We start from the raw sequence: 14560 nt of genomic DNA on the forward strand, positions 1-14560 counted from the left end.
GTGAAAGATTTTCTTGTTTGGAAACTCACCTAACTGACATCTAAGAACTCAAGACTTACTAATGGTAAGATTTTCCACTTTAACAAATGAAAATTTGGTTTTAATATAGTTAAATAGTAAGTATTACATTCTCTAATTTAACAAGTGGTCTTAGATTGAATTATAGTTGACATGGAATATTACATTAGTTTCAGGTGTACAGCATAGCAATTCTATATTTTTATACATTATGAAATGATCGCCTTGATAGGTCTAGTAGTTACCTAGTTATAGATCTAATATGATATATATCATTATTATATAATATATATAAGTAATCTAGTATGATTATCTAGTTATTATCTAAGTTACTACAATATTATTCATTGTATTCCTTATGGTGTATACATTCCCAAGACTTATTTATTTTATACCTGGAAGTTTGTACTTCTAATTCCCTTCACTTATTTTGACCACCCTTTACTCCCATCCCTTCTGGCAACTTTGGATTTGTTCTCTGTATCTATGAGTCTTTTTCTTTTTTGTTTGTTTGTCTGTTTTGTTTCTCAGATTCCACAGTAAGTGAAATCATATGGTATTTGTTTTTGTCTGACTTATTTCATTTAACGTAAGACTTTAGGAGTCCATTCATGTCACAAAGGGCAAGATTTCATTCTTTCTTTATGGCCGAGTAATATTTCAATGCATATATGTACCAAATTTTTATCAGTTCATCTATCAATGGATACTTAGGTCTCTCCCATATCTTGGCTCTTGTAAATAATGTTGCAATGAACAGAGGTATATATATCTTTTCAAATTAGTGTTTTCATTTTCTTTAGATAAATAGCCAGAAGTGGAATTGCTGGATCATATGATAGTTCTATTTTTAATTTTTAAGGAAACTCCATACAGTTTTCCACAGTGACTGCACCGATTTGCATTCCCAGCAGCAGTGCATGAAGGTTCCTGTTTCTCCATATTCTTGCCAATTTTTTCTTTTTTGAGAACAAATAGAGATGTGTTCTCAACACTCAGGAGCCTGGTGTTTAAAATATGAGTACCAAGGAGGCTCATTTGATTAATTAGTGAGCTGTTGAATCAGTAAAATTAAGTAAGTCAATGGTCATTTCAAAATTTTGCATGAGTCTTTTTAAATGGTTTAAAAATTAAGTTTTGAAGAACCAAGTTTTGTTTGACCAACGTCTTGGGATAATAAAAAGATGGTCTTGATGACAGAAGAGAAAGCACATTGGAGGTAATTTCAGATGGATAGATGAACAGAAAAAAATTATTTTTTTTCTTTACATGTGTATGTTTGTATCAAGTGGCTTATGGGTGGTAGGGGGAGAGGATTATCTGCCTTCCCATTCTAACAATTTGTTTCCCAAATTCTAGCATGGTGAGACACCTAGTGGTAAGGTAGAATAGTTACAATTGCTCTAAAATTTAAGAAGAATTTCTTGACCTAATTTTAACTTGCTTTGTAGACTGATTCTCAAAGAAGAGGAAATATTCATGGGTGGAGGTGCAATGTGAAAGCTCATTATATGTCATTAACTTAATATTTGGAAAACAAAATTGTCTGTCTTGAAGCATAATACAAGTTAGAAAGCAAAGTTTGATTATCTTGGCTGGTAAGCATGTACAGAAGACAGCAGTCATTCTTATGATCTCTGGTGATCTAGATCAGAAAATAACATGTATGAGATTTAGCATAATTGAATATAAGTTTAAAAGGTTGAAAAATACTTAGATATTTTGTCCAGTAGTAATCATCCCATGATCATTTTTACCATAAAAAATCTTGTTTTGTGGTTGAAATAGCATTTGTTGTTGTTGTTGTTTTTAAGAACTCATTCACTTAAGCACTTAATTATTATGCATAAATATATTACTCATTCATAAATATAAACTCATTCACTTAGGCACTTAATTAACCTAGGCATAAGTATATTACTTTCCCCATTATAGACAACTAAAATATACTTTCCCAGGATCTTTCAATAGAGAAAAATCATGCATTTGGTCTGGAGAAAACTTTGAAAGAATGACAGTTTTCTTAGTGTTCTTTGAATAATCTGGAGAAATATCAGAAACTATGATAATTTTCTTCCCTTCACACCCTTTAAGATTTGAGTTTTGAAAAAGAAGGAACGTGATAATACCGTTAAGAAAAGGTTGAGGAACAGACCTGTACCCCTGGGGCAAATAATACATTATATGTTAATAAAAATAATTAATAAAAAAATTAAAAAATAAAATACAGGAGTTGACTGCTGAAAAGAGCAAAACGCTGAGGAGAAAAAAAATCAAAGAGAAAAAGTAAATTTAAAAAAAAGAGAAGGTTGAGGAGGATTTCCTAGTGTTATTCCTTACACATATAATTAACTCATTAAGTAATTACGAAGTAATTTACTTGAATTCTGTACTTATAATTTCAAGAATATTATTAAGGGTGAGTTTCCCCACAAAGAGTTGTCTGTTACCTGTGAATTCAAGCCTGCAACTGGACCTGATGTCTCAAAATTTAGAAAATGAGACAAGAATAATATGCTAGGTTTGTGATGGCCCTGTATCTCTGAGGCGCTGGTTCATTCTGGTTAGCTCAAGAAGAATGTATTAGTAATTTATCAATCAGCCAAGGAGTCTTTGCAAAGTAATGCATCTGGGAGCTCAGACTCTGAGAATGGTCATGGGGATTGGATATCTGTGAGAGGCCTATGTTACAAGTATGAATAACATTATCCTGGCATTGCTTGGTCAAGTTGCAGTCAAATCTAGTGACAGCACTCATTTGACACATTTCCAAAAACATGTTCAAAAATTGGCATAAAGTTTTTTTTTAAGATTTTTTTTTCCAATTTATTTCTTTTCAGAAAAACAGTATTCATTATTTTTTCACCACACCCAGTGTTTATTTATAGAGATCACAAGCAGGGACAGAGGCAGGCAGAGAGAGAGGGGGAAGCAGGCTCCCCGCCCAGCAGAGAGCCCGATGCAGGGCTCCGTCCCAGGACCCTGAGACCAGGACCCAAGACGAAGGCAGAGGCCCAACCCACTGAGACCCCCAACACCCCTGGCATAAAAGCTTTTTAAACAGCTTTACTTAAATACCAGAACTTTGAAGGGAAATATCAACTGACTAGATATAGGCCAGTATGAATAAACTAGAATATTGAAACTATTATTATGTACTGTTAAAATCATAAGGTAATAAAATCTAAAAATGATGCAGCCAGATTTTTCCCTCAAGTGTAGTTTAAGAAAATATTTGTGCATAGCACTTAGACTATGTTTAATTGAATTGTCTGTGAATATGTATAACTCCCATATTTTGGTTTTTATGATGCTAAAAGTTGGGTAAGTAATATACAAATGAGTATATAGTAGAGTAGATTTATTTTTTAAAAGATATTATATATTTACTTGACAGAGAAAGAGCACACCGTCAGGGGGAGCAGGCAGAGGGAGAAGCAAACTCCCCGCTGAGCAGGGACCCCCATGTGGGGCTCCATCCCAGGACACTGGGATCATGACCTGAGCTGAAGGCAGACACCTAACAACTGAGCCACCCAGGCACCCCCTAGATTTATTTTTTAAAGTAACTTTTCTTATTGTCATAACATTTTATATTGTTATTCATATTCCTAACAAGTAATATATTTTGGTATAAGCTGCTAGACTACTCATTTCAAAGAAAGAATAAAATTTGTTTTCCCTTTGTAGAAACAGATTTGAAGATGTCAGAGAGACATTCAAGTCAAGCTTGTCCTGGAGCGGGAAATGAGGTGGACCATCCTGCTGTCAATTTCAAACACTCCAGCTTCAGAGACTTTTGCTCCACATCTTCATTTCAAGATAGTGGCTACAATGAGCTGTTACAACCTTGCAACTTTGAGAATGCAGATAAAGAATTTTTTGGAGAGAAAGAAAAAGGCCCAACATTAATCCATGAACATCCTGAAACTTCAAATCTGGGCTTAACTCATACTTTAGAATCTCCAACTCAAAAAAAGAGATTTTTCTTTTCTAGGAAGGAGAATGATAAAACTCCAGAACTTTGTGAAACCCCTAAAGTCAGTGGAAAAAAACGTTTACTGCGTAGAAGGTTGGACATATCTTTCTCTCTCCTAAAGGGGGACTTTGAATCACAAAATAGTTCCCTAGAAAGTAGTATAAGCCAGGTTCTCCACTTAGAAAAAAATATTCCAGGCAGTGCTTCAAGTTTTCCAAGAAAAACCAGTTTTAGTCCTTTAGTTACTAGTTCTTTGAAAACAGAAGAAGCAACTTCCAGCAGTCAAAAATTGAGACTTAATTTTTCTCAACAGAAGACTTCCACAGTTGATGATTCCAAAGATGACTGTAGCCTATTTGAAGTTGAATGTATATCTCCAATTCAGGGTAATAGTTTTAAAGACTCTATCACACATGACCTTAGTGATAGCAGTCTATTTGTTAATGATGAGAATATATACCCCAAACTTCTGGGCTCCTCTGCTAGTGGAACATCTTATGGAACAAACGAGAACTTATGTGTGACTCCAGTAAGTAGTCTTGTAGCAAACATTAAATTTAATGCCAGTCAAAGGCTCTCTCCTACAGCTGAAGTGAGGGGCAATATTTCAACACCTGAAGATAGTGGTTTTAACTCACTTTGTTTGGATAAATCAGAAGATTCCCTCTCTGACCAGGAGGGTTCTTTTCGAGAACTTTGGAAACAAAAGCGAACGGTCAAAGTGGAGGACACCATAAAAAAGTCAAGACATCTTCGAAGGCTGAGAAGATTGTCCACGCTTCAGGAACAAAGCTCACAATCTGAGACAGAGAGGGACTCTGACTTGGAAGCAACACCAGCAGCTGCTTCAGACACCTCGGAGAGTCAGCTGAGCAGTTACAATGAGATTTTAAGCTTTAAGAATTTATCAAAGACCCCAGCCTTGCAGTTAGTGCACGAGCTCTTCATGAGAAACAAAAGAAAAAGATTCCAGCAAACTGGTGCTCATGAATCGTTAGAAGAGAAGGACGGGGGGCAAATAGCCATACTACGGTGTGTCCTCGCAGGACTGATTGGCAAGAAAATGGGTATAGAAAAGCTGGACATCTTAACAGAATTAAAATATAGAAATTTAAAACATATTCTTGCTATGGTTTTAGGTTCCTTGACTGCAGAAAACCTATGCAGGTAAGAAATAAAAATTTTTTTCTGAAGTAAAACTTCTTTCTTGTCACTTTTTTTTTTTTTAACTTCAAGTTGGAAAGCTTTTCTATGAGTTGAGTAGTTGTCCTGTTTTTTATTTGTTTTGTTTTATTATTTCTGTCTTTGGTTGTCTTACACTTTATCAAAGTGTTTTGTGAGCTTCCTAAGGGTAGTTTACTGAGCCTCCTAATAGAGCTTCCTAATAGGGTTAGTTCTGTTTAAATTCTTGTTTTAGGGGTGCCTGGGTGGCTCAGTTGGGTAGGGGTCCGACTCCTGGTTTTGGCTGAAGTCAGGTTGTGGGGTGGAGCTCTGTCTTGGGCTTTGATCTCAGTGGGGAGTCTTCTGGGGGATTTTCTCTCCCTGCCCCTCCACTCCAACCTCTTTTTCTCTCTCTTTAAAATAAATAAGTAAATCTCTAAAAAAAATGAAATCCTCTTTTAGAACCATCAATGTAGTCTTCTGGATAAAGTTCATGTCACTGTCATTTGGGAAGAGTGTTTCTAAATGTTGAACTTTAAATTTTCAAGATGGTAAGCTATATTCCACAAAAGTTATTTAATGATTTAATAGTTCATATCTTGTTTTCAGATTGCAAATTGTATTAAAGTTATGACACTTGGCCAGAAATAATGCAAAGTATTATAGTGACTAAGAAATGATAACATACAAAAGATACCATTTAATTATTTATTCTAAATTCTAGAATCCAAAATGATGGTTAGCTTTCATTTTAGGGCTTAGTTGTTCCAGAAACCGAGGGAATGTGGATTAGTGCATTTTCATTACTAACAGGGCTGTGTAACGTGGTTACTTTTGGGAATTTCAAGGAATTAGAAACTGAAGAATTTCTGTTAACAGGAATTCTATTATATTGGATGCTGCTACATAAAGAGAAACATATTTAGGAGGACTGAGGACAGGAACTAGGGTTACAAAGACTAAAATGAGACTGTGTTCATACTGGCAATTTGGAGGAGTTGCAAGACTATCCGAAGACAAGACCCTTGGGAATGTTATGGCTAGGAAGGAGGGAAGTCTGGAAAACAGGACTTCTGCAAGGCAACAGTTGGGGAAGGGTATGCAGGAGCGTTTGTGAATTTGATTTTTGATAGAGATATGTCAAGAGTTTGGGTCATAGAATCCTTGCTGTTTTTATGGCTACTACTTCATCTTTCCTCCACAAATTATTTGTAGGCCATTGTATAGAATTGTAGAATTTCATAGCTGAAGTCTTTTGAGACATCTAGTCTAATCACATATTTTGAAGATGAGGAAACTGTGTTCCAGAGAATTTAAGTGACCTGCCAACAGTCATTCAAGGAGATAAGAATATATCTAGGTCTATAATTGAGCCCTCTGATTTTTTTTTTTTTTTAAAGAGAGGGAGAGGTAGGGGCGGGGGCAGAAGGAGAGAGAATCTTAAACAGGCTTCACGCTGGTGTGGAGCCCAATGCCAGGCTTGATCCCAAGACCCTGAGAGTATGACCTGAGCTGAAATCAAGAGTCAGACACTCAACTGACTGAGCCACCCAGGTGCCCTGAGCCCTCTGTTTTCCAATCTAATACTGTCTCACAAACTCATATTAAGATTTAAGGCCTTTCTAAATAAACTTGACCCAGAATGTACTTGGTGTAATCCAAGTGGGATGTAGTGTACCTGGATGTATATGCCTTTTAAAGAATGTTTGAATGAGATAAATTGTTTAAGAAATCAAGGAGATGGCTGAAATATAGGAAGTTTATTTTTATATGCTGTAGTAATGGATAGAGACCAGTTAAAAACTTGGGTGATACTTTTGGGTGCTCGCTTGTGGGAACAGTTGATATTCGGTCATATTTTTGTAATTACCTCTTCTCCACAGCCCTCCAAATGCATAGTATTTGTACTGCAGAATGCGTGTATAATGTTAGCAGAGTTGATTCTCAGTAACGTGAGAGATTATGGTCAGTTGAAATAACTGTGGCAAATACCCAATTGCATAGCTCCTTTCTGCCCCATTAACAGGTGACTTCCTACCTTTTCCTTCCCATCAATCTGATATAAGACACATGTACTGGCTTAGGGAGAGGCAAGGCAGTTGAAGTGGCCACAGTAACCGGAAGGACAGTATTACCTCCTTAACAGCAAGCGGCCTTTTTGTAATTGTCTGATCTTATTCCCTTTGAATGATTTAAGTTAGAGTAATAAAAAAGACCAGATTAACAGCTGAGAGATTCTCTTCTTTCATAAATTGTATAGCCAAAGTTATCGATGGGCAATCACTGGATATAAATTGAGATTTTCTGTTTGTTTGCTGTTTGTTTGTTTGTTTGTTTTTAATCTGCTTCATTCTTATCAACTTTGGTTTCTAAAACAGGAACTTTGTAGGTTACCCATCGTAATGGTTGGCACTTAGTATGTCCAGTGAATTATTGCTAGTTCTAATGTTTGTTTAAACAAAATGATAAATTTGTTAAGTGCATTCATAGGAAGAGTAAACACCCCTTGTTCCGTATGGATGATAATCATTTTCTACACGTGTTCCAAAGTTTTAATTTTAGTTGCACATTTGAATGTCAATCCTCTTAATCAGTCTCCCAGTGGGCTCATATTGGCTTTATATAAAATATGCTTTTCCTTTAACCATTTGTAAGATAATAATGTATTGATATAATGCTGGCATGTACTTAATATTTTAATGGGAATTCTTTCGTATGGTGAAGCAATATGGGACAACAATGTAGGTCAAGTCTTAATTTACTGTCCAAAATCTTTTTTTAAAGATTTTATTTATTTATTTGACAGCGATCACAAGTAGGCAGAGAGGCAGGCAGAGAGAGAGGAGGAAGCAGGCCCCCTGCTGAGCAGAGAACCCGATGTGGGACCCTGAGACCTGAGCTGAAGGCAGAGGCTTTAACCTACTGAGCCACCCAGGCGCCCCACTGTCCAAAATCTTTAAAACAAGTTTTTCTTATTAATTTCCATATGCAAAAAATGTTAATTTTTTATATGCACTATAAAGACCAATGATTTTGTTGTAGTGTTTGGAAAGTGAGCAGAAATTGGCGTGAAATTATTGTTCAAGATAAAAAAGCAAATCGGAGGAGGAAATTCTATATCTCACAACAGAAAGCAGATTCTGAGGTAATGTATACAATACTTTTCTCAAATGGATTTGTAAAAATAATAATCGCAAATTGCCAGACAACCTAATTTGGTTTTCCTGCTATCTTTTAACCATTTTTCATTTAGCAAACATTCACTCATGAATGTTTTCCCTCTCCCAAACTCCATTTCCTTCCAGTCCGTAAGTGAAGTAGACTGCCCAGCATCAAGAGCATCCTGGGGTTTGTTGTTGAAGTGTGTGTGCTGTTAGCATGGTTTGAATACCAGTGCTCTGCTGGATCCTATTCATAATTAGATGTCCTTATAACATTTTCTATCTAGTCTTTTGAGCGGATACTATGTGCCAATTGCTCAGATTACAATGGTGAACCTTTCTGAAGTGGTGCCCACTCTCTTGGAGCTCATGCCCCATGGGTGATACAAATAAGCAGGTGATTATAATACAGGTGTGTTAGGGGCAACCCAGAGTTTTTTCTACCGGAACATTTTAAAGGGGCATTTGATACTTGGGAATCAAGAGAAGGCTTCTCAGAAGAAGCACAACTCTGCTGAGACCTGAAGGATGGAGTGAGTGGCTTACTGAGTGAAGATGGGGAGGAGCGTTTCCGCAGCATCGAGGAAGGCCTGGAAGTGAGTGAGTGTGGCAGACAAGCACTGGTAAAGCATCATAAGCTTGTATTTTCTTGAAGATTTGAGAACCAGCTTTGAATTGACAGGAAAAGTTCTGCAGAAGCTGATTAATTCTTCCAAGCGACACTACTTTGTGTCCTAGACATCTCATAACGAGGGCAACCGTGTGTGCTGAATATGCAACTTTCAGACCTTTCTTGGCCATCAGTATTAAGAGAAACCACAAGAGTTCACTCTCTTATCCTTGTTCTAGTAAAAAGCATTTAATGACGTAAGTAAATTTCTAATTTGACAAAATATGATAATTGAGCTGACACATGGTTTAAACAAACATTAATACCTAGATACAGATTGGTAGGTTTCTCATTACGATGAAATATCAGGGACTGCACCTAACTAAAATGTTGACTTTCCATTTTACTTTGAAGAAAAGTTTTAACCTTTTTTTACCTATGATATTGCCTTATAGCCTACAGTTCCTGGCCACTTAACTGCTGCAGCTTCTGGCCCTGGGAGCTTATAATCAAGAAAATATAAATTGCCTTCTTTTTTTTTTTTTTCAAGATTTTTTTAAAGATTTTATTTATTTATTTGATAGAGAGAAATCACAAGTAGATGGAGATATAAATTGCCTTCTTAACTTCTGATCTTTTTAGAGTGCTGCTCTATGTGCTAAGGACTTACTTTAAAAAATAATTTTTTAAAAGATTTTATATATTAATTTGAGAGAGAGCAGCAGAGGGAGAGGGAGAAGTAGGCTCCCCACTGGGCAGTGAGCCAATGGATCACTGGATCCAGGAGTTGGATCCTAGGACCCTGGGATCATGACCTAAGCTGAAGGTAGAATTTTACCCAACTGAGCCACCCAGAAGTCCCTTAAAAAGACAGTTTTTTTGAAGATTTTATTTCTTTATTTGAGAGAGAGAGAGAGAGAGGGCATAAATGGGGAGAAGCAGGCAGAGAGAGAGGGAGAAGCCAACTGCCTGCTGAGCAGGGAGTCAGAGTGGGGCTGGATCCCAGGATTCTGGGATCATGATGTGAGCCAAAGGCAGATGCTTAACAAACTGAGCCACCCAGGAGCCCTGGAAAAATTTTTAAGCAAGCATCTATTAATATTAAACTGTTAGCTCCATGTCCATTGTACATCCTACAAGGAAAGAAATGTGGTTATGTTTGGCAACACTTAAGGTAATTCTAGATAAAATATTCTGTCTTCATCTCCTGGCCACCACTTCTTTGTTCCAACTTTATTTCTTAAAGGACTATACTTTTTCCTTTCTTGAACCTTTTTCTCTTATTATGGTTTGCTTTTTATTTTTTTTTTCAAATTAAAACAAGTACATGGTTTAAGAAGTCAAACTGGGCTACAAAGCTTATAACAAAACACATTCTCTTGCCTGTCTCTTTCTACCCTTGATTCTTGCCCCAAGTTAATCACTTTCAATTTTTCATTTGCTCCTTTTCAGATTTGCCTCTACATTTCTAAATAGCATGCCTTTCCTGCTATTTCTTGGCTTTTTTTTCTAAGAATTTGTTCTCCAACCTCTCACCACTTCTACCACGACCTACCCACCCACCGACCCGTCTCTCTGAACTCCTTTCTCCTTTTCTCCTGTCTCACTAATGTAACCACACCACTATTTGGGAGTGACTCAGAATTAGGTGCTGACATTATTAAGACTGTGTTGACATTATGAGTTTTGATAGCTGAAACATGCAGTACACTATGATTACACCTTTTTTCTATATAACTTTTTTTTCCAGAGTTAATAATTGCCTAGTTTCTTTCTTTTGTTTTGCTTAGTGTTTCTCTGTACAGATCCCCGATTCATCTCCTATTATCCACCAGAACTGGAAATCTCCTCTGTGTAAGTCCAGACAAATCAGGTATTCTTCCTGTTCCTTCCTCTCCCTAGAGACATCCTTCCTGATGCACTTTGCCACCCTATTCTGATATGGACCGGTTGCTTTCCAACATAAAATATCTTAATGTGTATCATAGACCCAAACAGAAACATTACAAGACAAAGTTGTTTGAGGTTTTCCTCATACTCGTGTAATGTCTCTGAAATCTCCTTATGTGTAAAAGTTAGAAGGCAAACACCAGCTATGTGTCATAGGATCTCAATTTCATCTATTTGCTTTGCAGCCATAAGAATGAGTGTTAGAATTGGGATACGCCTTTTCCATCGAATTTCTTAATTTACCGTATTCCTCACTGTTCTCTTATAACCATGGAAATGAACAACCATACAGGGACTCCACTTTCACATTTAAATATCTTCCTGTAACATGATGTGACTTTGAAAAATTTTCGCCCTCACGAATATGTGCCTTGGTTGCCTGCTTTGCCTCCTTTGCTCAGAGATGGAAGCACACGTTTTAAACTCTAGGAGGCCTGGGTTTAGACTGTTTTATTCACTTGGCACCTTTAGGAGTTCTATAAATATTTGTTAAATAAATGAATATTCTGTAGCTGAAATGTGTTTCAACAATGTATCTCTATTCATTTTGTTGGTTCATACACAATCACTGTGTTTACCAAACACATCGAAATCCATCAAAATTTTGGTATGCTGTTGTGTCGTGTTTTTGTGTCCTAGGCTGCAAGTTATTTATACAAATGTCCTATAAAGAGATGTATTGAGTCCTTGAAAAAGTTCATTTGTATTCATTCTAGTTTTAGAAAACCAATATTCATCCATTACACTTATGCCTATGTTGTTTTAACTGTTAATCACAGAATTTTTCACAACCAGCTAATCTTATTTCCTATATTTATCATTCTATAATTTCTCTTATTTTTTTCTCACCTTCCTTTTAGGAGCTAATTGTGGCAAAGGGAAACTATCAAGGGAGAGGAAGGACCGTTTTAGGTAGACACATGAGGAAATTCACTCTCAGTACATTTTATTTTGAGAAATGTTCAAGAATGCCAATTTGTAAAAAAAAAAAAAGAAACCAAAACCTTGTATTTTTCCATTATCAACCTGAACAAAATAGAGGGCTTATTGAAAATATTTCTAGGCGGAATATTTAAGTAATGTGGAAATCCAGTTTAGAGAAGAGATACCTTTTTTCTCTTTTTAAAATACCAAAGATTTTTTTATTAAAATGTAAGTATAAAAATGATTCCAATACTTACACATATTGTAAAAACTAACTAAAATAATTAGATTTCAGGGTCTAACCAGGCCCATTATTCTTCTGACATGTGGCTAAGGTAAGAAATCTTCAAAGAATTCCATGATACCCCATAGCAAACTTTACAAAGATTTGCCTCTTCTTAAACTTTGACTTAAACAATGAATCTTGGAACACTGAAAAAATAAAATAAATCTTAAAAAAAATTAAAAGTTAAAAAAATCCAAAAAACAAAAAAAACAAACCTTGACTTAAAAGAGGGGTTTGGCCAACTCCAGTCTTTGGGCCAATCCTGTCCATCATTTCTGTTTTTAAAGTAAGTTGCTTTGGAACACAGCCTTGCCTTTTCATTTACATACCACTACAGCTTCTTTTGCTAAGATGGCAGTTGGGTACCTGTGACTATCTGGCCTGCAAAATGTAAAATATACACTATTTGGCCCTTTTCTGGGAAAGTTTGCCAACCCATGCCTTAATCAGAAAAATAACCAATCATGCAAGCTTAAAGCTAACATTTATTGTTTTAACATCGTTCCTCTATATTTCTTTGACATTTAAATGTTAGATAACAGATTTTTCATCTAAAAAGGAAATTTAGGGAGAAAATTCTAGTGGAATTTAGTGTGAAATCACTTTCGGTGTTTAAATACACGTGCATCAGAAAACTGTTCTGGAACTTTTGATATTACGGTACTGACCCTTCTTCTCCTTTACTGCAGGGAGCTAGAGTAAATGTTGAGGATGCCGCCACTAGGCTCCATCTTTTAAATCGATCAGCTTTAAGATCCGTGCAAGCTCAGGCTAAGATACCAGGTTTGCAAAAAGGAGAAGTTTCAACATTTTCTCCTTGGGGAGAAGTTTTGACACCTATAGCAAGTTCTTCTGTTACCCCCTTAAGTAGTAAACAGGAAGAATATGTTAAGGTGAGTATTTCTCATAAGTTATTAGAAATAAATATTTAGAGTTTGAAATAAAGTGATTCTCTGGATGAAATTGGAAGATTTAGTGTGTATGCTCTCACTGCAGGTTGCCAAAACACTATTTATTGATGAAGCCTTAAAACCTTGCCCCAGGTGCCAATCCCCTGCTAAGTACCAGCCATATAAGAAAAGGGGACTGTGTAGCCGCACAGCCTGTGGTTTTGACTTTTGTGTGTTATGTTTGTGTGCTTATCATGGGTCTGAAGAATGTAGTAGAGGAGCAGCAAAGCCAAGAACTAGAAAAGATGCTCTTCCAGGAAGTGCCCAGAGTAAGCGGAATTTAAAACGCCTTTAAAGAGACTCTCAAATAAAAGAAGCATTCCCCGTAAACAACGTTTTGTCTGACTTAAAATTATGGCTGTTTTGAAAGCATGCAACATTTCCCATTAATGACAGATGGTGATTTATTTCCTCTTTTGTATATATCATAATCTATGTCTGTATTCTTTAAAGTGATGAGTTTGGAAAAAATTTTATTTTGCTATGTCACATTTTCCCATTTTAGTAAGTGTTTTTAAATAAAGAGTTTTTAATGTTATATATATGTATTTAACTGTTTCATGTAACCTTTGAAAATTGTGCATTTCATCACTCTGTGTTGAAATGTTCTTCAATCACTTTTTAAAAATAGTTTTCCAAGTAATATTACAAATTTTAAACTTGAGACAGATGGCCTTATAGATTTGGAAAATAAGTATTTGACTGAAATGAAATATAAATAAAATGTTTTCAGAAGTTCTATTGAATTTACTCCATAATTTCAATCTTTTAATTTAGTGAATATCATATGTGAGCAGATTAAGTAAAATTTACTTAATGATTACTAAGAAGACATAAAAGTAACTTCTTAGACATAGGTTGTTATTCAGAATGAGAATCTCAGTCAGTAAATCCTCATAAGTCATGTACTTCATTTAAATACTTTATGAAATTCCAGAACTATAATCACAGATCCCATTTGTTTTCTTTTTTTTTTTTTTTTAAGATTTTATTTATTTATTTGAGAGAGAGAGAATGAAAGAGAGAACATGAGAAGGGAGAGGGTCAAAGGGAGAAGCAGACTCCTTGCTGAGCAGGGAGCCTGGTGCAGGACTCAGTGTTAGGGCTCCAGGACCATGACCTGAGCCAAAGGTAGTTTGTTAACCAACTGAGCCACCCAGGTGCCCCTCCATTTGTTTAATCTAGGCTCAGTATCAGCATTGTGACAAATTTGGACTAGCTAGAAAAGATTGTTGTTGGGTTTTTTTTTTCTCGACAGTTAGTTTTGGGTTGGGTTTCTTTTTGTTTGTTTTTGAGATTTTATTTATTTGACAGAGAGAAACACAGCAAGAGAGGGAATGCAAGCAGGCGGAGTGGGAGAGGGAGAAGCAGGCTTCTCACTGAGAAGGGAGTGCCATGCAGGCTTGATCCCATGACCCTGGGATCATGACATGAGCCAAGGGCAGACCCTTAATGACTGAGCCACCCAGGTGCCCCTGGATTTGGTTTCTTAAATAACAAAAGTTTACTGGATTATTTATA

General features: G+C 36.1%; 1 protein-coding gene across 1 annotated transcript; it reads left to right on the forward strand.

The window, feature by feature from the left end:
* FBXO43 (F-box protein 43) lies at positions 1–13334 on the forward strand. Its single transcript, XM_044247102.1, has 5 exons — positions 1–64; positions 3709–5164; positions 8201–8303; positions 12779–12982; positions 13086–13334. The coding sequence occupies exons 2-5, from the start codon at positions 3723–3725 to the stop codon at positions 13332–13334; spliced, it is 1998 nt and encodes a 665-aa protein (XP_044103037.1). The 5' UTR covers positions 1–64; positions 3709–3722.
* Positions 13335–14560: the final 1226 nt, after the last annotated feature.

This window comes from Neovison vison, chromosome 4 (assembly GCF_020171115.1).
Source record: "Neovison vison isolate M4711 chromosome 4, ASM_NN_V1, whole genome shotgun sequence".
NCBI classification, from domain to species: domain Eukaryota; kingdom Metazoa; phylum Chordata; class Mammalia; order Carnivora; family Mustelidae; genus Neogale; species Neogale vison.

Bases quoted from the DNA above. Each gene is read 5' to 3' on its own strand.
- FBXO43 (XM_044247102.1), top strand. From the start codon at position 3,723: ATGTCAGAGAGACATTCAAGTCAAGCTTGTCCTGGAGCGGGAAATGAG. The intron at 5,165-8,200 runs GTAAGAAATAAA...ATTTTGTTGTAG, and splicing joins ACTGCAGAAAACCTATGCAG to TGTTTGGAAAGTGAGCAGAA. The intron at 12,983-13,085 runs GTGAGTATTTCT...CTCTCACTGCAG, and splicing joins AACAGGAAGAATATGTTAAG to GTTGCCAAAACACTATTTAT.